This window comes from Jatropha curcas, chromosome 6 (assembly GCF_041381405.1).
Source record: "Jatropha curcas cultivar XTBG-Jc1 chromosome 6, XTBG_Jcur_1.0, whole genome shotgun sequence".
In the NCBI taxonomy this organism is placed as follows: Eukaryota; Viridiplantae; Streptophyta; class Magnoliopsida; order Malpighiales; family Euphorbiaceae; genus Jatropha; species Jatropha curcas.
The window spans coordinates 7,559,784-7,585,015 of NC_143156.1; the positions used below are offsets into that span (position 1 = coordinate 7,559,784).

General features: G+C 29.4%; 5 protein-coding genes and 1 pseudogene across 6 annotated transcripts; 5 read left to right on the top strand and 1 right to left on the bottom strand.

The window, feature by feature from the left end:
- Positions 1 to 278: 278 nt before the first annotated feature.
- On the bottom strand, positions 279 to 3,157 carry LOC110010861 (putative beta-D-xylosidase 5; annotated as a pseudogene). The gene is made up of 5 exons (XR_016321200.1): positions 2,635 to 3,157; positions 2,241 to 2,546; positions 1,970 to 2,139; positions 961 to 1,883; positions 279 to 871 (listed from the first exon to the last, which is right to left on the bottom strand). The product of XR_016321200.1 is annotated as a putative beta-D-xylosidase 5 (transcript).
- Positions 3,158 to 5,032: 1,875 nt separating this feature from the next.
- Positions 5,033 to 5,494, top strand: LOC149495461 (putative invertase inhibitor). Its single transcript, XM_089723173.1, has one exon. It carries the CDS (start codon positions 5,033 to 5,035, stop codon positions 5,492 to 5,494), a length of 462 nt encoding a protein of 153 aa, XP_089579299.1.
- Positions 5,495 to 10,077: 4,583 nt separating this feature from the next.
- On the top strand, positions 10,078 to 10,539 carry LOC149495462 (pectinesterase inhibitor-like). Its single transcript, XM_089723174.1, has one exon. The coding sequence runs from the start codon at positions 10,078 to 10,080 to the stop codon at positions 10,537 to 10,539; it is 462 nt and encodes a 153-aa protein (XP_089579300.1).
- Positions 10,540 to 11,393: 854 nt separating this feature from the next.
- LOC149495463 (putative invertase inhibitor) lies at positions 11,394 to 11,879 on the top strand. Its single transcript, XM_089723175.1, has one exon. It carries the CDS (start codon positions 11,394 to 11,396, stop codon positions 11,877 to 11,879), a length of 486 nt encoding a protein of 161 aa, XP_089579301.1.
- Positions 11,880 to 15,780: 3,901 nt separating this feature from the next.
- Positions 15,781 to 16,764, top strand: LOC149495464 (uncharacterized). The gene has a single exon (XM_089722196.1). The coding sequence runs from the start codon at positions 15,852 to 15,854 to the stop codon at positions 16,527 to 16,529; it is 678 nt and encodes a 225-aa protein (XP_089578322.1). The 5' UTR covers positions 15,781 to 15,851; the 3' UTR covers positions 16,530 to 16,764.
- A 7,144-nt stretch (positions 16,765 to 23,908) lies between these two features.
- Positions 23,909 to 25,013, top strand: LOC149495465 (F-box protein CPR1-like). The gene is made up of 2 exons (XM_089723176.1): positions 23,909 to 24,661; positions 24,780 to 25,013. The coding sequence occupies exons 1-2, from the start codon at positions 23,909 to 23,911 to the stop codon at positions 25,011 to 25,013; spliced, it is 987 nt and encodes a 328-aa protein (XP_089579302.1).
- The last annotated feature ends 219 nt before the right edge of the window (positions 25,014 to 25,232 follow it).

Genomic DNA, 25,232 nt, shown 5'->3' on the forward strand with positions numbered 1-25,232 from the left:
TATTATTAAAAGCTAGAGAAGGTTATTTGCATCGCCAATAACTGAAAAATCAAGAGCCAGGCAAAACATTTTGTAACTGCAGCAGAAATAAGCGCAGCGCATCGCCAATCAAAACACCTCTTCTATATCATGGTTTAATTTATAAGAATTTATGGAAACTATCTTTTTCCCAATTCATTTTTAAGATTTTCAAAAAAATAAAAAGAGACATTTACTAACAAAATCATAAATCAAAACTAAATTTTATTCACTTTGATTTTAGACAATAACATCTCCCTAACTCAAAATTTATTATCACTGCTAATTACCTAACTAAAACTAATTTGAAATGGAAAAGAAATTACATCATCCCCAATCATGATAGTGTGCCCTCCTGATGGCAGAACACTATACGCATTATAGCCTATGATCTGCAGGCTTTTACAAACATTAAACTCAAAACTAACCTTCTCACTACTCTTAGCTTTAACAAAAAGCCTCTTAAACCCAATCACTTGCTTAATATTTGCCTCTATAATTCCTTCGGAGGCCTGGCGTATACAATCATAATTTCGCTTCCATCTCTGAATCCCACATTTTTCACTTCAATATCAAACTGAAAACTTTCCTTACAGGATAAGTGATTAGTTCGGATTATGGCAATGTTGCAACTTGTTTAGTTTTATATTGACTGGTGTTCTTGGAGATGTTAACTTATAAGTGAAGTCAGTGTAGCTGAGTCCATACCCGAATGGGTAAACGGTAGAGCCATTAAAGAATTTATAAGCTCGACCTGGATAGCTTAATTAATCATTTGGCCTCAACTGTAGAGATGTCTTTGGTAGTTGATCAACAAAATCTGTTTGATGCCAAGTAAGTGGTAGTCTTCCTCCTGAACCGAAAAAAAAAAAGATAAAAAAAATTACAAAAATTATTAAAAACTGAAATTTCTTAATTAAAAACTACTAGTCAGTAAATTACCAGGATTGTATTTTCCGAAAACAACATCTGCAATGGCCCGACCACCTTCTACTCCAGGGTATCGAGCCCACAAAATGGCTTTGATATTGACATTGTTTTTAGCGAAAGTGATATCTATTCCTCCTGCTGACATGATTACGAGAATAATTGGACCTTTGGCAGCATTCGCAACATTGTTGAAAAGTTCAGTTTGGTAACCAGGAAGGAGGAGATCCTCCCGATCTCTGGTTTCTGCTTCAACAGGCAAGTCAATACCAGCTACTATTATAGTAGCATCAGCTTCCTGTGCAACTTGCATTGCTGGGAATACCAATTTGTCATCCCTACAAGCAACGTCGACGCATCCAATTGCATAACTCACTTTTGCATATGTCGAAAACCCATCAATAGGAGAGAAATATCGGCATGGAATTCCTGTAATCAAAATGTTAATTATATTTATAATACAATTGAAATGTTTTGTATTTAAAAAATATGTACCTGCATAATTTCCAATCATAGCCTTTGTAGCGTTAGCATGAGGACCAACCATAGCTAAGGTTTTGATCGTATCAGACTTCAAGGGTAAAGTATCATCATTATTTTTTAGCAGGACAATTCCATCCCTCGCAGCTTGTGCTGCTAATTCAATGTGTTGTTCGGAACACAAGTCTTTGATGCCAAGAGATTGAAATGGAGGGATTCCATCAAAGAACCCTACTCTCAGAAGCACCACATAGAGATATTTAAGTGACCTATCTATGTCTTCTTCCCCGACCTTTCCTAGCTTTACTGAAGCTTCAGTGTTTTTGGTGTAGTATTCTCCACAGTCCAGATCCAAGCCTGCTTTAAGTGTTCTTGCGACTGCATCTTCCTTGGTGTCATCAAGAAATATATGGCGTTCAACCATAACTTGGATGGAATCACAATCTGATACTATATATCTGTCACAAAAAGAATAAAATCGTATTGAGTTGTATTAGTTATAGAATAAAGAAATTAAATGAATTCAAGCTGATCATATTTTTACCCATGAAGATTCCACTTTCCTCTGATCGTTTGATTTAGGAGTTTTGGATCAGCACAAGCCGGTATGTCGTTAACACAATCGAAAGAGCACATAATACTGCTCACATCACCTTCTCTAATACACATCTCGAAAGGTTGATTAAAAGTTTTTATCATATTTTGTTCATGCAGCTGCATTAAGTTATAACTTTAATTAATTCTCATTCATTTTGAAAATTAAGATGATTTTAAATTTTGAAAAAAAAAAAAAGGTTTTTCTTCAAGAAAATTACTCTAGCATCAAAGATATAGGGTTCAGTGTTATTCCAATTTTCAAGATCATAGGCAGTAAAGTGCTTGCAACATGAGGAAACTTTGGGAGGTCTGGAGTCTGGATCTGGGTGATTTTCAGTCCCTTCCACGTCTTGTAAGCCTCTTACAAACTAGGAGCATATCTACCTACAATGAAAGGATCTTCTCCAGGTGTTTCAATGGCTCTTCCCCATCGAGGATCCCTTACTACGTTAATAACCGGACTCCAGAAAGTTACTCCAGCCCGACCTAAATTGTACATTGCCCTTGCTTCGGTCGAAACAGCCGGCATTAGTTAAATATTTACATTAATAGCTAACCCGTATGAGCAAAAATCGACTTTTAATGCTAGAAACAGCAACAAAACTAATTACCTGACCAATAGTTTTCCATAAAGACTCGTTAAAAGCAGCTGTTGTGAGTATTACAGTAGGGAAGCTAGTTGCACCAGGAACAACTTCAACAAAGAAAGTTCCTGGGCCTGTACTGGACACACCATGCAAGGCTTCAGACCACCAATTATATTTAGGTAACCCTAACCTAGGCACACCATAAGCCGCATGTCCAAGCTGTTGAACCTTTTCTTGCAATGTCATACGGTTTACCAAGTCTCTAGCCCTAGCATCACAGGGAAGGGGCTTGTCACAGAAGGAAAAATTTGCCATGTCCAATCCAAGGGCAGCATACCTAGAAGGGTCACAGACCTAAGTGAAGTTAGTCCCCGTAAAGGAAACATCATCTTTGCCTAATATGGTGGCGTCTAATGGATTTTCCAGTCCATTTCTAGCTGCCGTAGTAGAAATGACAAAGAAAGCAACACATAAAAGATTGATAATGAGAGTAGAACTTAAGCTTTCAGCCATGGCCTTTTTAGATTTTTCAGAGCCGCTTATGATTCTAAAACTGGTTATAGAGGCAAGCAATTCTTGATTTTTTTTCATAGTTGGTTTCCAATATCTTGAAACTTTCTAAGCTAGCTGTTGAAGTAAGATTCATATATATTTTCAGTTAAGATTATATCTTTATATCTCTCTTTTTTGTTTTTTTTTTTTGTGTTTTTTTTTTTTTGTGTTTTTTTTTTTTTTTTTTTTTTTTTTTTTTTTTTTTTTTTGTATATATGCATAGAACTTAAGCTTATCTTTTGTTGTCTTTTTATTCGTAAAGAAAAAAAAAAGATTATTTAGCTATTATCCAATAATACCATTCCTAATATGATTTGAAAATGAAAAATTCTTTAGTCTTTTGCTTTGTTTTTTTTAATGAAAATCTTTTTTTTTTGTAGAGAGAGAGAATTTAATAAAAATAAGTTAATTTAATAAAAATAAGTTGTTCTCTTTCCTTAAAATAAAAATAATTACCCAATAACATTATTCTCAAAATGGAAAAGTATATATAATTTAAAGTAAATTTTATAAAATTAGTACGGTCATACGAAACAAAGTAAATATCCTATATATAAGTATTTAGTTTGACTTATTATATAGATAGCATAGTTAATCTATGTGATTTTTTTTGGATAAAAATTATTAATACTCTGATAAATCTTTTCTTTCTATTTGATTTTTTCTAAGTATTTTTTTTCACAACCTATGTAAATGGAATAAATAATAATTGATTTAATATTATATATCATATCTTATATTTTGAGAATAACTTTTGACTTTATTTGAGTATCCATCATATGTAATTTTTTTCACATATGAGACAATTTTTTTCACATGTGAAACAAGTAACTATCCTATACATATTTTTTATTTATTGGTTTTACATATTGTATGGATGACATAATAAATCCCTGCGATTTTCATTCACTTTAATTAAATCTTTTATATAAATTATATTGGTGAATTCATTACCGATCAAGGTAGCGTTAAAAAATCATGGCGAATTCACATTTAACATATTTTCTCGTACCAACAAATATAATAAAAATAATACAAATATTTCTCCAGCTTGAGTTTTTTATTTCTTGGCTAACATTTAAATATCATTTCAAATATTAACATTTAAATATCATTTCAAATATTACAATAGTTTGATAATAAGATTGCATATATACCTCGTATAATTTGTCTCTAATTTTAACTTAAAAAATTATTACTATGGCATTTTTTCTTAACACCCATTCCCAAAATTATAGATGCTTGATATTATAAAATTTTTATTCAAAAATAAAAACATTTATTCCTGAATTATTTTTATAGAAATTAACACTTCCACATTTTGAAAGTTTTATTACTTCTTACGAACAAAAAACAAAGAATTTATTCTCGTATGCTTTGGCGGGAAAGATATTGCGCAAATAACCTCAATTTAATGTACAATTTTGTTTAATAATGTTCATACACTTCCATAGTAATTAGGATTATTATGATCCACTCAATTGCACAAGATAACTTTGTGAAATAAAACTGCCATATATAGACAATCCAGAAACCAGAAATAACATTGGACTTTTGTAATTTGAGAATCAATAGATTATTCTGTTATTTTTTGCCTGTTAATTGGTTCTCCACATGTGTTTTTACCTCCTTATTCTCTTCCTATTTCTTTAACAATCAAATCCAAATATAGAAAATAGTTAAAAACAACCTAAAATACCCAAACTATTGTTTAGTACAAATACAAGAAGAAGGCAAAAGAAAAATTCGCCACGAGAAAGATTTTCATTGACATATATACAAGAACGCAAATAAAAAATAATTGGCGAGAGATAAAAATCCGACGAAACATCATGTCTTCGAAAATCTTTTTCATTGTCCTACTTTTCGCCATGATTGCTACTAGTCACCAAGCCTCAGAATTGTTAAATCAATCATGTGACAAAACCTTATACAAGGATTTCTGCAAAGAAGCCCTAGCGTCAGCCACAGCAAGTGACATGCAAAGCTTGACAAAAAGTGCACTAGACGTAGCATCATTGAATGCCAATGAAATATTGAAGCTCATCCCTAAATTGCTCGAAACAAGTTCAGATGCATCTGTAAAGCAGGCTTTAACAGATTGCTCTGAGGTCTATCAGAGCGCTCTTGATCAGATTAAGAAATCAACGGCTGCTGTTGATGCTAAGGCTTATAATGATGTTAATACATGGATTAGTGCTGGGATGACCAGTTCTGAGACTTGTGAGGAAGGTTTCAATGGAGTTACATCTCCATTGACTAGTGTCAACACAAAATTTAGCCAAATTTCCAGTATTATTTTAACATTTTCAAATCTCTCCGCCCAAAATTGAACTCTTATGTGAGCCCATCTAATCTTTCCATATATTTATTATTGTAAGGTCAGATTACTGCAACAATCATTTATGGAAATGAATCCATATTAACATTTGATTTTATAATTTTTTTTAAATTTTTCTAGTTTCTCTTGTTTCTTGCTCTAAATCACTAGTAAGTCGATCTAAACTAGCTATTAGGCATTGAAATGCATTTTAATGAAATAAAAAAAAATCAAGTTGTTAATTAAAAATTGCAAAAATGAGATTTTTACTCCCACATGCATGTTTAGAAATTAGAACGAATAAAAATTAATTTGGTTCTTGAACTTGTTTAGCATGATTAAAAAGGCTAGAATTGATCTTTTAGACCAATTTAGTCCTTGAACATCTATAAAATGATTAAAAATATCCAATTTTACTTGGTAATTTAACCTTGAACTTGTTTTTATTTTTATAAATTTAATAATTTATTTAATTTAATATGATTGACTTTTTATCTCTTTTTATCCAACACTAAAAACACTCATATCAAACTTTTCCAACACTATCGAATACAAATTTAAAATTCACAAAACATCATTTCTTGTAACATAATAAATTTATAAACATATGCATTATAACTTTAATTTATTTAACATGAAAAGTGTATGTATTTCATAAGCGATAACCCAGTAATAGAGATTAATTTTAAAATGTTCAAACTAATACATATTTATAAACTCAAAATCATCAATCAAGGTAAAAAGAGATACAATATACTTCATATATCATTTTTCAATATTTTATAATTAATTAACTTTTTAATAAATTAGTCAGCTCGATCCCAATTGCAGTTTTAATGTCTATTTAATGATTTTCACATTATAAGTACAATGAAGAATTAGATGTTAAATTGACTCAAAATGTCAAATATGATTTTTTGAAATTATTTTAAATAAGTTTAGGGGTTAAATTAGATTACAAAGTAAAATAAGATCTTTTCAATAATTTTATACATGTTTAAGGACTAAATTGCCCCAAAAGGTCAAATCTGACTTTTTTTTATTCCGTGAAACATTCCAAATTAGAACTCCTCTTTAATTTCTATGATTTTGGTTGAGTTCTATTCAAGAAAAATGATTGTGGATTGACTTATGAACCAAACCAATGAAATTAAAGATTTTTATTGAAATAAACATATTTCTGACCACACAATTGAAAAAAAAAAATTTTAAATCGAAACACTTTTTAAAAAATCTTTAATTTCATTGGTTTAATCCATAAGTGGGTCATAGACCCAATTTAGATAAGTTTTTTCCATAAAAATTACTGGAACAATTAATAGCCACTAAAACAACTAACATTGTCAAAGAGGGCACATCAAAACATAGTCTAGTAGTAAGTGCATATATGACCCGATAATAGATTCAAGTTTGAATCCCCTCCTCCCAATACTCAAAATAAAAATATTGTCAAGTAGGAATATTCATGGTACAAGATAACTTTGTGAGATAAATGCGTCATTATTATGATTTTTTTTTTTTTTTTACTTTGATCCTACTAATTTGTTCTTTTCTTATTATGCTCTTATCCAAAAATACAAAGTAGTTACAAACACCTTAAAATAGAATCTATCAAAAATAGAAAATAGTTAAACGCAATTTTAAATACCCAAACCTTTGCTTAGCACAAATACAAAAAGACGGCAAAAGAAAAATTCGCCAAGAGAGATTTACATTGACATGTATACAAGAAGGAAAATAAAGAAAAATTGGTGAGAGAGAAAAATCCCGCGAAAGATCATGTTTCCAAAATCTTTTTCTTTGCCATGATTTCTACTAGTCACGAACAGGGCTTAGATTTAATAAATCAATCATGTGAAAAAAACATTATATAATAACTATTGTGAAGAAGCTCTAGTAGTAGGCCAACAAGTGACCCGCCAAGCTTGAAAAAATATGCACTTGACATAGCATCATTGAGTGCAACTGAAATCTCCAAAGCTATCACCGGAATACTCTAACACAATTTCAGATGAATTTGTGAAGCAACGTCTAAAAGATCGCTCTAACATCTGTGAGAATTCTATTCATCAAATTAAGAAAGTAAAAGCTACTGTTGATTCTAAAGCTTACAATGATGTTAATAGACGGAGCCAGGAATTAAAGCCAGGAGGGGCTAAAAAAATTTCAAGAGTTAAAGGGGCGAAATTGAAAGATTTACTAGTTTAAGGGATAAAATAAAAAAATTTAATATTTTATGGATAAAATCTAAGAAAAAAATTTTGTTTGAGGGGGAGGGGGCCAACCATTGACCCCTTAGCTCCGTCATTGGTTAATAAATTAATTCTAAATAATTATAGTTGAAGTACCCTATGGCATACTCTCGAGAAATGCTCAAACGACTTTCAACGAAAGGGTACTTGTACCTGAAATCAACACAGGTGTTTAGGTAGTGAATACCTCAAGGCACAAGATAACTCTTTCTAAGGAATTCGGCAAAATAGTTTCGTAACTTCTGGAGAAGGCGTGCTACTCACAAAGAGGGTCGCAGTGACCGGGCCAGGGCAACTGTTTTCTAAAAAAGCCTCGCAAAGTTGTAATACTATGTACGGGGTTGATGTCTGCCAATGCCGAAAGGTCAAGAAAGTTAGTGACTTGATGTTGTACATACAACTTTCGTCAAATATGGCTTTCCACATAATTCTATATGTATCTATGAGATCGAGTATGAAATTCTGTTTGCTCACTTTAAATTGAGCATCCCTCTCCTTTCTTTTCCCGTTAGGCTTGAAAATCCTGTATTTTACGTATCCATATGATTGAGTCCTTGGATTTTCAACATGTTATAAAAAGGAGTGATTTGAATTATTGCTATTTGACTCGAATCAATTCTAAAAAAGTCAAGGCATTTCGAATTGTTTGTTGACTTTGCCAGATCAATCAAAAACAAGTTTTTGTTGTAACGAGAGTATTGAGGAAAAAAAAAAGGATAAAGCATCAATAATTCTTCAAAATAAAAAAATTATAGATTGGTTTGGCATATGGGACTATCCATATATGAGATGTAGACAAGTCTTATCTTTAGGTTGGGTAATCTAATTTGAAATTCAAATTTGATTAATTTAGCTTTTTAACTTTTCTTCGTATTAATTATTATGATAATTTTTTTTGTGAGAAAAATCAAACTAAAAATTTTATTAATCGAAACTGTATACAAATGTGGGATACAAATCAATATATTTCTATATTTTTGTATAGGAAGTCTAATAATAAACCACTTATATAAAGAATAAAAAAACACAACATTAATTTGAAGTATCTGATCGAGTTGACAAAGTATAATATTTGTACCATAGATGATCGCTTGCACCACTTGATGGCTATTCATGGCTACTAGTTGACTCCATGGTCTTTCTACAAGTCTAATCTGATTACCTTCAAATTTCTTCCTTCTAATGGAGAGGAAATCTGCACTTCTTTCTGTACAACTATCCAAATAATAAAAGATGTTAGATAAAATCAGTATGATGGTGATAACAATGACTCAGAATTAGATCTAAGAACAAAATGTCAATATATGAGCAACAGTAAACTTCAATATTTGAGTGACCATAATTCAAATCTGTTATTATTTGAAAAAATAAATAAATAAAAAAGGAAAGGGGTGATTACCGGTAGCCCATGGAAGAAGAAAAAAGAGATTTTAAATTTTAGGTTATAGGTTTTAGGAGTAAGAGAGAGAGAGAGGGAGGAACAGGCGAGGCTGTTTAATAATATTTATGGTAATAAGAAAGTTACTAATTACAAAATTAAAATAAGCAAATTGCATAACAACTGTTTGTTAATAGAGCAATTTCCATATTTTTATGCCTGTCAATTATAAATGGGATTTCTAAAATTATATTGATTCACAATCTTTCAATTTTGTAATTCACATTTTAACATATTTTTTCATACCAACAAATATAATACAAATAATACAAATATTTCTCCAGCTTGATTTTTTTTTTTTAATTTCTTGCCTAAGATTTAAATATCAGTTCAAATATTATAATAATTTGATAATAATATACCTTATTACATACCTCGTATAATTTGTCTCTAATTTTGCCTTAAAAAATTATTACCATGGCATTTTTTTCTTAATATCTATTCTCAAAATTATAGATGCTTGCTATTATAAAATTTTTATTCAGAAATAAAAACATTTATTTCTGAATTATTTATATAGAAATTAACACTTCCACATTTTGAAAGTTTTATTACTTCTTACGGAGCATTTATTCTCGTACGCTTTAGTAGGAGAGATATTGACCAAATAACCTCAACCTCAATTTTTTTTTACCTGTTAATTGGTTCTCCACATGTTTTTTTACCTCCTTATTCTCCTCTTATTTCTTTAACAACCTGTCCAAAAATAGAAAATAGTTAAAAACAACCTAAAATACCCAAACTTTTGTTTAGTACAAATACAAGAAGGCAAAAGAAAAATTCGCCAAGAGAAAGATTTTCATTGACACATATACGAGAAGGCAAATAAAGAAAAATTGACGAGAGAGAAAAATCCCACGAAACGTCATGTCTTCGAAAATCTTTTTCTTTGCCCTATTTTTTGCCATGATTTCTACTAGTCACCAAGCCTCAGAATTGTTAAATCAATCCTGTGACAAAACCTTATACAAGGATTTCTGCAAAGAAGCTTTAGGATCAGCCCCAGCAAGTGACATGCAAAGCTTGACAAAAAGTGCACTTGACATAGCATCATTGAGTGCCAATGAAGTATTGAAGCTCATCCCCAAATTGCTCGAAACAAGTTCAGATGCATCTGTAAAGCAGGCTTTAACAGATTGCTCTGAGGTCTATCAGAGCGCTCTTGATCAGATTAAGAAATCAACGGCTGCTGTTGATGCTAAGGCTTATAATGATGTTAATACATGGATTAGTGCTGGGATGACCAGTTCTGAGACTTGTGAGGAAGGTTTCAATGGAGTTACATCTCCATTGACTAGTGTCAACACAAGATTTAGCCAAATTTCCAGTATTATTTTAACATTTTCCAATCTCTCCGCCAAAAATTGAACTCTTATTTGAACCCATCTAATCTTTCCATATATGTATTATTGTAAGGTCAGATTAGTGCAACAATCATTTATGGAAATGAATCCATATTAACATTTGATTTTATAATTTTTTTTAAAATTTTCTAGTTCTCTTGTTTCTTTCTCTTTTTTTTTTTTTGGGTTTTTTTCCTCTAAATCATTAGTAAAAGCACGAGTAATTCATTCTAAACTTGCTATTTAGCATTGAAATGCATTTTAATTAAATAAAAAACTTAAGTTGTTAATTAAAAATTGCAAAAATGAGAATTTTACTCCCACGAATTAGAACTCCCTCTTTAATTTCTATAATTTTGGTTGAGTTCTGTTCATGAAAAATTGTTGTGGATTAATGTGGGGACTTTGCTTAACTATTATAACAGCAAGAACGTTTTTACTGTTTAGAGGTGAAAATAGTGGATTATGAAAGTGACTAAGACAAGTAATAGGGACTAAAACAATTATAATTTTCATGGTACAAGATAACTTTGTGAAATAAATGTGTCATTGTTATGATTTTTTTTTTTACTTTGACCCTCTTAATTTGTTCTTCATGTTTCATATTATCCTCTTATCTAAAAATATAAAATGGTTAACCTACTAAGCCCCAAGCCGGATTAGGCCGGCTCTGATAATAGAATCCGGATGCTGGTGGTTTACACAAAAAAAATACAAATGGTTAGTATAAATACAAGAAGAAAGCTAAAGAAAAATTCACCAAGAGAGATTTCCATTTGCATATATACAAGAGGGAAAAAAAAGAAAAATTGGCCAGAGGAAAAAATCTTGGGAAATATCATCTCTTCAAAAATCTTTTTCTTTGCGCTATTTTTTCCCATGATTTCTACTAGTCACCAAAAGGGCTCAGATTTAATAAATCGATCGTGTGAAAAAACATTATACAAGGACAATTGCGAAGAAGCTCTAGCAGCAGGCCCAACAAATGACATTCCAAGCTTGACAAAAGATGCACTTGAGATAGCATCATTGAGTGCAACTGAAATCTCCAAAGCCATCACCGGAATGCTCGACAGAACTTCATTTGAATTTGTGAAGGAACGTCTAAGAGATTGCTCTAAGATCTATAAGAGTTCTATTGATCAAATTAAGAAAGCAAAGGTTGTTGTTGATTCTAAAGCTTACAATGATGTTAATACATTGGCTACTGTTGTGATTACCGGTTCTGAGTCTTGTGAGGATGGTTTTCAGGAAAAAAAGAAAAAAAAAACAGAAGTTACATCTCCATTGGCAGATATAACCCCAAGATTTGTCGAATTTTGCAGCTTTATTGTAACATTTTCAATCTCATTGGCCAAAAATTAAACTCTTGTGTGAACTCATCTCATACCTATTATTGTAAGATGAGGTTTACATGCAACAAATACCAATGGAAATGAATCCACATATATTGACATTATGATAGTAACGATAGTTTATGCTATATATGATAGTAATGATCTTTACAAGTCAATTATCGATTATTCAATAAATGTTTAATCGATTTTAAAAATTAGAATATTTAATAAAATGATTTTATAAGTTGAAATATTAATATGTACAATTTTATAATTAAAATGTTCAACAGATCAAAAAATTGGATGTATCGCAAAAGTTTTTTTTAAAAAAAGTATAAAATTAAATTAATGTCATATACTAATATATGTACAAACCTATCAACTTTTATGATATATCGATTTTATTGAATCAAATCTATTGTTTGATTGAAGTCAATAGATTAAAATGAGAGTAAGAAGAATCTAAATCAAGATAAACTCTAAAAGAAGAATTCCTGACATAGACCAACATTTATGACTATCATATATATTATAATAATAATAATTTCTTCTAAATCTTTATCTCTGAAGAAAAAAATCTTCATCGCATCATATCCAATTTGAATCTCCAAAGTTCCAAAAATCTTAACATTTGAATTTCGATTAAGAGATGTGCTTCTATTTTATGGCCCCTCAAATTTTCTCCTTATTCGTTTGATACGATATAGATGTTCAACGTAGGTAGTTTTGCATTATCATCGATTTCCTAAATTTGAAAAATATTTTGTTTTCTTTTAACAAATTTTATATATACAACTTCTGAACCTTATACTATTTGATTTATTGTTATAATTGTATTTACCAGAATATTTTTTCTATTATTGAACCTAACTCGACAAGTTTATTGTAATTATATTGGATGATTAAAATTTAAATAGAAAATAAAATTTTTTAAAAAAATATTAAAATAAAAGGCTAATTTTTTTTTTTTTTTCAATTCCTCTCTTTCTCTTCACCCTCTCTAACATAGGTAGAGGTGAGCAAACGGTCAACTGAACCAAATCAAGGCCAAAATGCAAATTGAGATTTTTGGACGACGGATTGAATCAAATTAATATTGGCATTTAAATCAAATCGAATCAAACCATTTAGTCCAGTCAGTTTTTTTTATCTTTTTTTGCCATGTTGGTTCAGTTCTATGAAACAGATTCAAACTAACCAACAAATTCTGTTGAGACCGACTAACCGGTAAATCGAACTAAAATGGGTTAGTTCAATTTTGGTTCGTTGGGTCGTGTTTTTGCACACCCCTAAACATAAGTACATTTTGATATCTTTTCCTCTTTGATTATTGTCAGTGAAGCAGGTTTCCTGGACTTTAGTTTTCTACGTTCATATTATTATTAAGATGTAAAAGTCAGTTAAATTTGGCACATTTCATACTCATAATTGAATATTATTGTTTCATGGAATATAATTAAGAAGGTGTCTTTTGGTGTTAGTGTTTGTTTTTCTTGTTTTGTTTCTTGTTATTTTTCTTTTGCATTTGTTTGTTTTATGTTATGTACATTTTTCAATATTGAAAATAATTACAAACACTAACTTACAATTGATTAGGACAACACTTGTCTATTTCACGTGGAAGGCCCAGTCTTGAAGACGACCAATTCCTTAATTTCATCAGTTGCTTGTTCCATACATTACTTCTTCTAGAAAATTAATGTACCATAGCAACATAGTATTTTAAATTTATTTTTTACACATTCTCCCTGTCAACTTTTATTTATCATTTAATATTTTTATGGACAATTAAATAAATAATTAAATCATCTAAATTATAATAAAATATTTCTTAATTTAATTAAATAAACCCTTATCTCACATAATTGCTCTAATTTCAATAGTTTTATTTCTATTAATTTCCCATTAAAATTAAAAGAGAAAAAAAATAATATAATAAGTTCTTAAGAAATTAGATATAATAATTTGATGTGTTTAATAGAGATAATAGTAAAATTAGAAAAGATTAATTAATAATCTTTAATTTTTTTTCAAAATGATAAATAGTTTTTTTATGAAAAAACTTTTAAAATGCCACGGATAAAATGAATGAAGAGATATATCAATAATAAAACCAATAAAATTAAGTAAAAAAAAATAATATTTGAGATTAGGAGCAAAGACTGTACCATTGGAAAGCTTGCGATTCTGCCAATTAAATTATTTCATATGAAATGTTTTATAATTTATGATGTAGACTTTCTAGAAAGAAATCAAGAATTGAATAATTGATTGATCATATCTACACTTAATTGTCGGCAAAAGGCCAAGTCTAAGTCTAAGTCAATGAAATAAAAAATAAATAAATCTCTTTGCAGTTTGGTAATAATACATCTCCTTTCTTCTTCCTTTTCTTCTTCTTTTTTTTTTTTTTTTTTTTGTTTTTTTTCTTTCAAAATCCCTCAAATAAAAACCTATTACTCTCCAATTCTACTGAAAGCGAGATAATTTTATCCGTAAGCTCAAGTGATAAAGCACGCTTAAATTAACACATAATCTTTGTAAAATCAATAAATTAATTTGTGAAGACAAAAAACACTTGTACAGAGATTTTAAAACCTCAAAATAAGATTAGTTTTGCATAAAAAAAAGTTATAAAAATATTTATTGAAAAAAAAATGACATTTTAAAAATAATTAAGGTATAATTATAGCTAAAAATATAAATGAATTATAATTCATTTTAGTTACATTAAGGTGTTAAAAATAACTCTAGTATGGTTACGTTAAAGTTTAATGATATTTGTCAAAACTTAATTATATGTTATTCCCACAATTTTTAAATATGTGCGTTCATTGAACAGTTTAAACCGCATATAAATTGCATTAAATTGCTTTAAATCATCTATCAATTTTATATGTATGGCTTATTTTTTAAAATTTAGCAAATCATTTTGAAAATATTTTATTTTACTTTCTATTAATCAAACGGTTTAAATTAAACCAAATCATTTATTTAGGATGTTCTCAAAAAGTTGTAATGACGTACACTTTTTATCTATGAATGTAAGTCTTTTCAACTAATTTCACGGAAATGATTTTAATAATTAAGAAATATGTTTTTATCAATTATTTAGTCAACACCTTCAATGAATGCAATTATAAAATGGAAAACAAACTTGCATTTCCTTTGTCCTTTACTAAAAGTTTGTCATTATATTATTAATAACCAAATGCATAAATTAATCTTGAATTTTATTACTTTAAATATTTATAGCTGCTCAATTTCTACTTTAATTTATTAAATATTTCAACTTATAAAGTTACACTTCAATTTGTAAATCATTTTATTAAATACTTCGATTTGTAAAATTATATCAATTAAATATCCAGTTGAAAAGTAAATATCATCATTACAAAAATTATGCTAATTGTACATTAAATTAATATTTTTTATATAAAAGCCAAAAACTATAAAAACATATATTTTTAGTATGGAAATGTGTTCGATACTATAGAAATTTGCAAGTTTAAATATATGATAAGTCATCTATAAAATTCAAAATGTCACGAAATTAAAATTACAAGTTCAAGATCAAATTTATATGTTCGGCTTATCATTGACCGATACAAAGATATTTATTACAGCACTAAACTATTTCATTATAATTTAATTCGATTTGATTTCATTAACTAAGTGGTTTGATTTAATTTAAAAGATATTTTCAAACCACGAAACCTAACCATAATTATCCTTAATTTTAAAGGCTACAAACCAATTTGAAAAGTATTTTTCATGAAGTTTCATTTTCAAAGATCAAAATATAAGTAAAGACAATTAAGTAGCCCAACCATTGATTGTGACCACACGTAGACCGTTGACTGTTCCTAAAGTTAAATAATACACCATTTTCTCGTCATATATCCCATTCATCTCTATATAAACCATACCCCAACAACAGATTTCTTCAACAAAAATCTAAAAACAGAAGAAAACCCCGAAAACCCAATACATTAAAGCGATGTTTGCTCAAGCTTTCCTCCTCTCTTTGTTAGTAACCCTAGCAACCATTCAAGGCAACCATGCAGTGGACTACACCGTCACGAACACCGCCACCTCTACGGCTGGCGGGGCACGCTTCACGACGGATATAGGGGATGATTACGCAAAGAAAACACTATCAGCTGCTACAGATTTCATATGGAGAGTATTTCAGCAAGTCAATGCTGAAGATAGAAAAGACGTACAGCAAGTCAGCTTATTTATAGATGATATGGATGGTGTTGCTTATGCTAGTAATAACGAAATCCATGTCAGTGCGAATTATATTGGAAATTATTCAGGTGATTTAGTAAGAGAATTTAGCGGTGTTATTTACCATGAAATGACACATATTTGGCAATGGAACGGTAATGGCCAAACTCCAGGAGGATTGATCGAAGGGATCGCAGATTTTGTGAGGTTAAAGGCTAATTATGCACCTAGTCACTGGGTGCAACCTGGTCAAGGTGATAAGTGGGATCAAGGGTATGATGTTACTGCCAGGTTCTTGGATTATTGTAATGATTTGAGAAATGGGTTTGTTGCTGAGCTTAATAAGAAGATGAGAACGGGTTATAGTAATCAGTATTTTGTTGATTTGCTTGGGAAGTCTGTTGATCAACTCTGGAGTGATTACAAGGCCAAATATGCAAGATAAGGTATATTTTGGCTTTTCAGAGAAAATAAAATGTTGTATTTCTTTTTTTTTTTTTTTTTTTTTTTTTTTGAGTATTATAGAGGTAATTCGACTGTGGATCTATTAGTAGGTCATATGCATTTATCGTTAAATTATATCTTACGGTGCAAAATGCTATATTTTTAATTATTAATGTAAACGAATCAATATACTACCGAATAAAATTAATGGCTTAATCCATAAATGTATTGTTGAATTTTTACCTAGTTTTTGTTTGTCACCCTGGACTTTAAGTGGGATATTTTTATCCTTATGTCGGTAATTTTACTCACATTTATCACACGTGAACCGATGCAGAAAGAAACCTACCACATCACATATTGACCCGTTTACTTTCTTTTTTATTTAGATATATTCAGTGGGACGTTTTAACAAATATTTGGTGGGCATGGTGCTTGCTACAATGCCTTCGGGGCAGCTCAAGGAAACTTTCTTTAATTTTATCGTGAGTTACAAAAAATAGCTATTTTTTATAAAATATTGAAAGTTAAATATATTATGTTGTATTCGTAACTTTATAAACAATATCTATCTTTATAAAATATTTAAAAAAATTACAAAATATTAACAAATAGAGCTATAATTTTATACATAATCAATTTTTATAATAAATAAATATATTTTATAAAATATTACAAAATAATTGAAATTAGAGTTGTAATTTTCACTAAAAAAACTTCATTTAGCAATCGATATTAGTGACAGACTAATGTCCGTCCCAATCAACAACAAGCTAGCAAGCTAGCAAGAGATTACATTAGCCTTTTTTTAAAAAAAAAAAATCAATAACACCTAAGTGATACAATCGGCGACGACTCGGGACCAAAATTAGCAACAGAGTTGGTGACGGATCTAGAATCGATTTACAGTTCTTCCACTAAAATTGGTGGGACCCTTTGAGACAGATGAACGATGATATAGCAATGATAACAACGATCAACGTAGCGATTAATGTACTGTCTGTCGCTAAATTTGGCACCACATTGTTGATAGGAAAATATAGCGACCGAAAAGTGATTAATCTCCAACCAATTTGTTGGGTTGTGACCGATAGTCTAGTTCCACATCATTAAAAAATAGCGAACGAAAGTTATCAATTCGCAATCGATTATTAACTAGCAACTAACTTAGTCAGTCGTTAAACTTTTAGAACAGTTTAGTAGCGCTCCTCTCACACAAGATTGATCTCAGTCTCTCTCTTTACATTTCCTACGTTGTTGGTTGCTGCCCCTCCAGTATCCATCGCCGCCGTCAACTGCTGTCGCCAGTTCAGATTAGTTCATGCTATTTTGTTTCTCTATTTCTTTTTCAGTTCTATTTTGCTCATTTTAGTTTTAATTGTGAAATTTTATTTTTAATTTTGTTGTGTTTTGGTTTTATTTTTCAATTTATATGTGTTTTGCTTAATTTGTTTTCGTTGGTCATATTTTGTTATTTTGTGCAAAATAAATTTGTTTAATTTTAGTAATATGTTTTATTTCTTTCATGTTTGGTTTTGATTTTCAATTTATCCGTATTTTGATTATTTTTGTGTTTGGTTATGTTTCATTGGTGTAGTTTTGTTCATTTTGTTAATTATGTTTGTTTTGTTTATTAATTAGCTTATTTAATGTAAAATTTGCTAATTAATGTAGTTTTATTTTGTTGATTCATTTAGCCTTGTTAATTTTGTTAGTTTGTGTTGTAATTAGTTTGTCAATTAGATTTGTTTTGTTTATTAATTAGTTTAGTTATTGTAAATTTTGTTAATTCGTGTAGTTTAATTTTGTTGATTTATTTAGATTTTTTTAATTTTTTTAATTAGTTTATTATTTAATTAGCATAATTAACTTAATTAGTTTACTTTGTTAATTATCTTGTTAGTTTGTTAATTTTTTATTAAATGCTTTGTGTGTGATATGCAGTTTGTTTAAATTTTGTTAACGAGTTTGTTAATGATTTTGTTTAGATTTGTTAATTAATTTGTAAATTATATCTTTGTTAGCCTTCTTAAAATTTTTTTTAAAAATTTGTAGATTTTTTTGAGCAAATTCTTTCTCTCTCCACTTAATTAAATGTAGCTTTTTAAGTAGGAATATTTATGTTAATAATATTACAAATTAGGAAAGTTATATAAAACATAAAACATAAAATTTAATAACAAAAAATAAATTTAACAAAAAAGTTAAAATAAGTAAATAAGTCAAATATATATTGATTAAAGCATGAGCATAGTTAATATAAAAAAATTATAGCATAAGAGTTACTATAACCATACGTAAAGTATAATCATACATAGAGTAGAATCATAATGGAAAAAAGAAAGCATAAGCATAATTACATAATATGCTAAAAAAATAAGTATGAAACTTATTTATGCTCCATTTGTTTTCGTAACATAACTTGTAGAAAAATAACTTGCTGAAAAATATTTTCATGGAAAACATTTTCTTTGAAAAATATTTTCCAAATAACTTATTTTCTGTTGTTTGGTTGTCATATTGAAAATTAGTTAAAAATGTTAAAGTCTTTATCTCAGAAGACAATAAAAAATATTAATAATAATATAAACTTTATAATTTAAAAATTTTATTATTAAATATGAAAAGAATGCAAAAAAATAATGTAAATTATGAAAATTGTCGGTGGGCAGTGGTGGTAGTCGATGGTAAATGATGATTGGTGGTAGTGACTATGGTGACTAATAAATTAAAAAATATAGATTTATAAGATTTACCAATGTCCGGAAAATGTTTTACTTTTTCGAAAATGGGGAGTTGTTTTCTTTAAAAAATGACTTAATTTTCCTTTGACCAAGAAAATATTTTTTGTTGACTTATTTTCATGAACGCCCCAAATAACGAAAAATTATGAAAAATATTTTCCTACAAGTTATTTTACGAAAACAAACGGAGCCTTAATATCATTCAACTAAGTATACATATGCTTAAAAAATAAAGCATAAAAGTTAATTATAAAAATAAATCAAAAAATTTAATTCTATATGCATACTTAATTCTTATATCTAATACTTCTTATTAATTGATAATATATGGTTTACTATTTTAAATTTTATATATATTTTGATTACGCATTAAGTTAAAATTGTTGGTTAAAATTTATTGGATAGAGAATTTGTGTATGAATTGTGTTGATTAGAGCCGTAGTAGTGGCCATTGTTGTGGATGGATAGTATTAACCATTAGAAATATTTGTCTTTTGTGTGTCAAAATTTTGATCTATTAATTTTTAAAGGGAAATGCTGCTGAATTTTTATTATGAAATTTTTAAAAGGAAGAATAAGGAGCCTAATTAAGAATGTAATGAATAAGCAAAGAAATATTATATAATCATGTTGCATATCAATGGGCTCATTATCTTCTCATATGGATGGAAGAGGGGATGCTAATGAAATATCAATATGTTAAGTCGACCATAGTTACACATTTAGTGTCTTTCTCAATCCAAATGAAAGAGAAGACATTGAATTATCCAAGTCGGATAGTTTAGGAATGTCTTTTAGTACAAAATGCACGAATATATATACTAATTACTTAAAAATCTTTTGGCTTATTTCAGCTGTATCTCTTGTTCTGTTCTCCGCGTGCATAATGGAATATTAATTTTTTCCACTATGCACCTGGAGAACCGGTGGGAGATGCTGCTAAAATTTCATTAGATGCTTATTGTAATGTTGTTAGTTTGTGTTACGTACTTATAAGATATTTCTGAATATGCTAGGTTGCCACCCAAATTTTAAGATGCACAAGTGAAATGCTTTAAATGCAAAATATACCACTGTTTTAAAATAACAATCTAGCTACTGATAAATATCTAGATTGTTAAATGCAAAACATGATAAATATCTACTGATTTAATATGGATGTACCAAAGGTACTAGGTGCATGGATTATTGAGGAAAGAATTTATGGAGGGTCTAGAATTTTTTATTAAATTTGCAATCAATAATCCATGTTGCATGGATGGAGGAAAAATAATGTATCCATGGAAACTTAAAAAGTACAAAAATAGGGTCTTTTATGATGTTGAAACTGTTAAAGCTCCAATCATACAAAAATGGGTTTGTATAAAATTATTTCGGTTGGGCAGTTCATTTGGGCTTATTTTGGATCACCAGAACTTGAAGAGATAAGAAGGTAGTAAAACATGAAGAGCTAAGGGAGCTATGGAAGAGTCATCTGCTTTATGGCTTTAATTATTGTTTTAATTTTTATTTAATAAGTTTTACATCCCTTCTCTATATAAAGGGATTAGCTTTCTTTGTTTTGAGAGATATAGAATTTTGGATAATTTCAAATTAATGAAAGTGGGGTTTAAGCCTTCTTTTATCTTTATGCATAAGACGTTGTCTAGATTGTAATTGTTTGTTCAATTGTTATTCAGATTCAATTCATATTTCTTATGTTTTTAAACATCTAATTCAAATTGGGTTGGATATTATGGGATTTTCTCTTTAAGTTCTTTTAGGTTGAGTTCTTAGATGTAAGAACAAATCAAAATCACGATTGCTTGGGGGTTAATTCTTCTGGTTCAAATTGGTGGAGAGTTCTAAGTTCCATGCTGATCTCGGGGTTCCGTATTATTTGGTATCAAAACATTGGTTTGCCAAATAATTTTTCTATCCTTTATCTACTATTAATATAGGATTTTGCTGTTCTTTGTGTTCTTTAGCTGTTTAAAACTAATTTGAATCTAGAAAAACTCAGATTTGGTTTAATTAGCTCATATTGTACAAATCTGCTTATCTCTTCATTTTAATTTGTATAACTTAGAGAAATCCATTCCTAAATTGTACAAACACATTTGAATTAGTAGAATTATAAAAGAAACGAAATTAAAAAAAAAAAAAATTGCCCATTTTTCAGATTTCTTGTTCTAGGCAGATTGTGCATGCATAAAATTGAGTTGAGATATTTTTTTTTTCACTTGACTATCATCAAATATCATCAAAAAGAGAAAAAACAACTGAAACTATAAGGGAAACTCGAAATTTGGGATTGTTAGTTGCTTTAATTTCAATCTGAATCGCTAGGCTGTTTGTGAGTTTTTGGACTTTTTGGGTTCAACTCATTTCAATTGATTTGGGATTCATTCAAAACCATATATTTTCTGTTAATTGAGTGTTTTGTGTGATAATTTCAGATTCTATTTGAGAATTTCAAGTTTCTTTTATCAATTTCCAGATTTGTCATTTACTTGCATCCATTAGTTTTCTTTTCTTGTATCTGCCATCTGTTATATCATTAGGCATCAAATTTGACTCTTTGCTACCTATTTGAACAAAAATCAAATATACACTTCATTTTCTTCAAGTGTTGTGTTGTTCGTTTGTTTGTTGGAATTTTATTTGCTTCTAGTGTTTGAGTGCCTATCGTTGTTGTTAGGATTTCTTTGCAGATTCTAAATTGAAATTGAATGCATTTGGATACTTTGGTTGTGTTTTGAACTAACCTTTTTGTATAAAACTGAAAAGAGAGCTTGAGTGGTAAAAGGCAAGAGTGTGTTAGCTTAAAAGAGAGTAAAAGCCAGAATTTTTGAGTGAAACACGAGTGTCCATATTACGAAAGTAAACATGTAAGAGAGTGTGTTACGAGGACTGGAAATCTATTTTGTTTATTGTTAAATTTTCTTTTTAAAAAAAAAAGATACAAAAGAGAGACGGAAGTCAAAGGAAACAATATGGATTTCTTCACAATCATGCTACAAGGATTTGAAAGTCTAAAGGAGCAACTTGACTTTATTAACAACAAACTAGACAGTCAGATTATGCAAATTAGGAAGTTAAAAGGATAAGCTACTCACTAGGATACATTTGAAGATAATATGAAGGAAATCAAGAAATTTAATTCTGAATTTTTCATTTATTGTAATATGTATCTTGAAAAATCGCTAATAGTGAAATGTGAGTCGGGAGCGGGTGAGGAAATTGAAATCTCTACCAATAATGATGATTGTGTAACCACGGATAAATTATTTATCAAACCTCATGATTCGAGGACAAATCATATTGAAGGGGAGGGAATGATGCAATAAAGGTTATGGAGGCAAAATGAGTCAAAACAGGAAAATGTCCGGAAATGAACATTTATAGACTGTTTTGGATTTTAATTAAAATATGGACTAAAATACTTCCTAAATCATTTAAAATGCATTTGAGCTAGTTTAGAGTTCATTTTGGGCGTATATTTATACATGAAAAATTTTGAGGAGTAACGACATTATTAGGCCCGTTTTGACAATCTTGAAGTTTTTGACTTTTAGCTCAAAAGTCATTTTGGGGCTCATATATTTGGGTTGAGCAGCCCATTTGGGCTTATTTTGGATTGCCAGAACTTAAAAGAGACAAGAAGATAGTAGAACATAAAGAGTTAAGGGAGCTATGGAAGAGTCATTCGCTTTATGGCTTTAATTATTGTTTTAATTTTTATTTAATTAATTTGTACATCCTTTCTCTATCTAAAGGGATTAGCTTTCTTTGTTTTGAGAGATATAAAATTTAGGATAATTTTAGATTAATGAAAGTGAGGTTTAAGCCTCCTTTTATCTTTATGGATAAGGTGTTGTTTAGATTGTAACTGATTTGTTCGATTGCTATTCAAATTCAATTCCTATTTTTTATGTTTTTGAACATCTAATTCAAATCTGGTTTAAAGGAGATGTTTTAGGATTTTCTCTTTAAATTCTTTTGGATCGAGTTCTTAGATATAAGAGCAAATCAAAATCATGATTGCTTGGAGTTAATTTTGCTGGTTCAAATTGGTGTAGAGTTCTAAGTTCCATGTTGACCTTGACGTTCCGAATCACTTTTTTTCATTTTTTTTTTATTTTTTTCCTCAAAGTATAAATCAATGTGTTTAAAATTCAATATATATTATGTAAAATTTTAAAAACAATTCTAAATAATAAAATCATGTCTAAATAAACTAAACAGTCCAAAAGTCATCATTCAAAAAAAATTTTTAAACTCATTGATATATTCCATATGGCGAATTTCTCTTGCAAATAAATTGAAAAAGTTGGCAAATACATTTTTAAAATAAAAAAAGTGAAGAAATCTTTTATTATTTATTAATAGGATGAGATACATTTTTAAAATATTTATACTAATCATTATATTAATTTCAAAAATAAAATTATTTGTAGAATTAATTTCTAAAATAAATATATTTAGTGTTTCTTTTAAACCACTTAATAGTGGAGTGAATCGCAACCGGACTCCTTTCTGAACTTTTACAAACAGGGGTTAATAAAAATAAGTCAGAACCCTAAAAATCAGCACATATAAAAATAAAATTCTGAAGATCAAATCTCCTCAGGAGGACTTCAACGGCGGCGCTGCTATGGAAATTACGACACCTGAAGAAATTGTAGCGGATATATTGTTGAAGTCAAAGGTAAAATCACTTTTGCGTTTCAAGTGCATATCAAAATCATGCAAGTCTCTTATCTCTAGTCAAGACTTCATCAAATCACACCTCCACCGATCCCAAGGTGATTTATCCAAATTTGTATGTGGTTCAAATTTCTACGATGTCAATAATTCAGGAGAAGCTGTGCCAGTTGAATCTCCCTTAGAGCAACAACTGCCGTTTTTGAATGGCGAGAATTGCACGATTTTATGTTCTTCAGATGGTTTGGTATTGTTACGTATTTCTATAGATAAGCTAAATCATAGGAAAACCAAAGCCAAAGCCAGAGCCGAAGCCTATTCTTTAGTCCTATGGAACCCTTCAACTAGACAGCGTGAAGTATTGCCAAACCCTAAAACTTTTGCTCCTTATAACACTTTTATTTCTTATGGGTTAGGTTATGACTCTGCTACTAATTGTTATAAAGTGGTACAATGTGGTTATTACAGGATTCTTGTTTTTTCATTGGAATCTTATTCTTGGCGAAAGCCTAAAGATTTTGGGTTTGATATTACATTTAGTCAGGCGGGGACATTAACGCATGGAGCTTTCCACTGGGTTGCAGAATTGGATAATTCCAGCAAGATTGTTGTTGCTTTTAACTTATCAGATGAGAAAATAGTACAGCTGCAACTCCCAAACAATAATAATGATAATATGTATGATTATAAGAATAAGTATGAGGTAATTGTTTTGCAAGGGAACCTTTGTTTATTGGAGTCAATTAGGAATATTTGTAACGGTGGGAATTCTCCAGGAGCGTATTTGAATATTTGGGTAATGAAAGAATATGGCGTGACAGAGTCTTGGAACAAATTTGATAACCATCACACAAGAGAGAGTATACTCAGTTTCAGCACATTTTTGTTTTAAGAATGATGCAGTTTTTATAGTTAACAAGTCACTTTGGGATGTTTCTGCATTGCTGCGGTATGATTTGAAGAATAAAGAATTGAAGACTCTGAAGACTTTCGAAATTGAGGTTCCTGAAATGGTTTCATATGTGGAGAGTCTAGTTTCACCAAGTTTAATTTGAATAGGATGTGGAAAATTTAACATTTTCAGATGTTTAAATCCGAGTCAATAGGCTCAACCCAAACAAACCAATTTAACCCAAAAATATTAAGTAAAAAAAATGAAACGAAAACAGTACAAAATTCGTAAGGACAACTAAAGGTATAACCCGAGCCGAGGGCTTCTCTGGGGATGGCATTATAGTCCAAATAAAGAATAAGTAAAGGAATAGTGCAGTTAT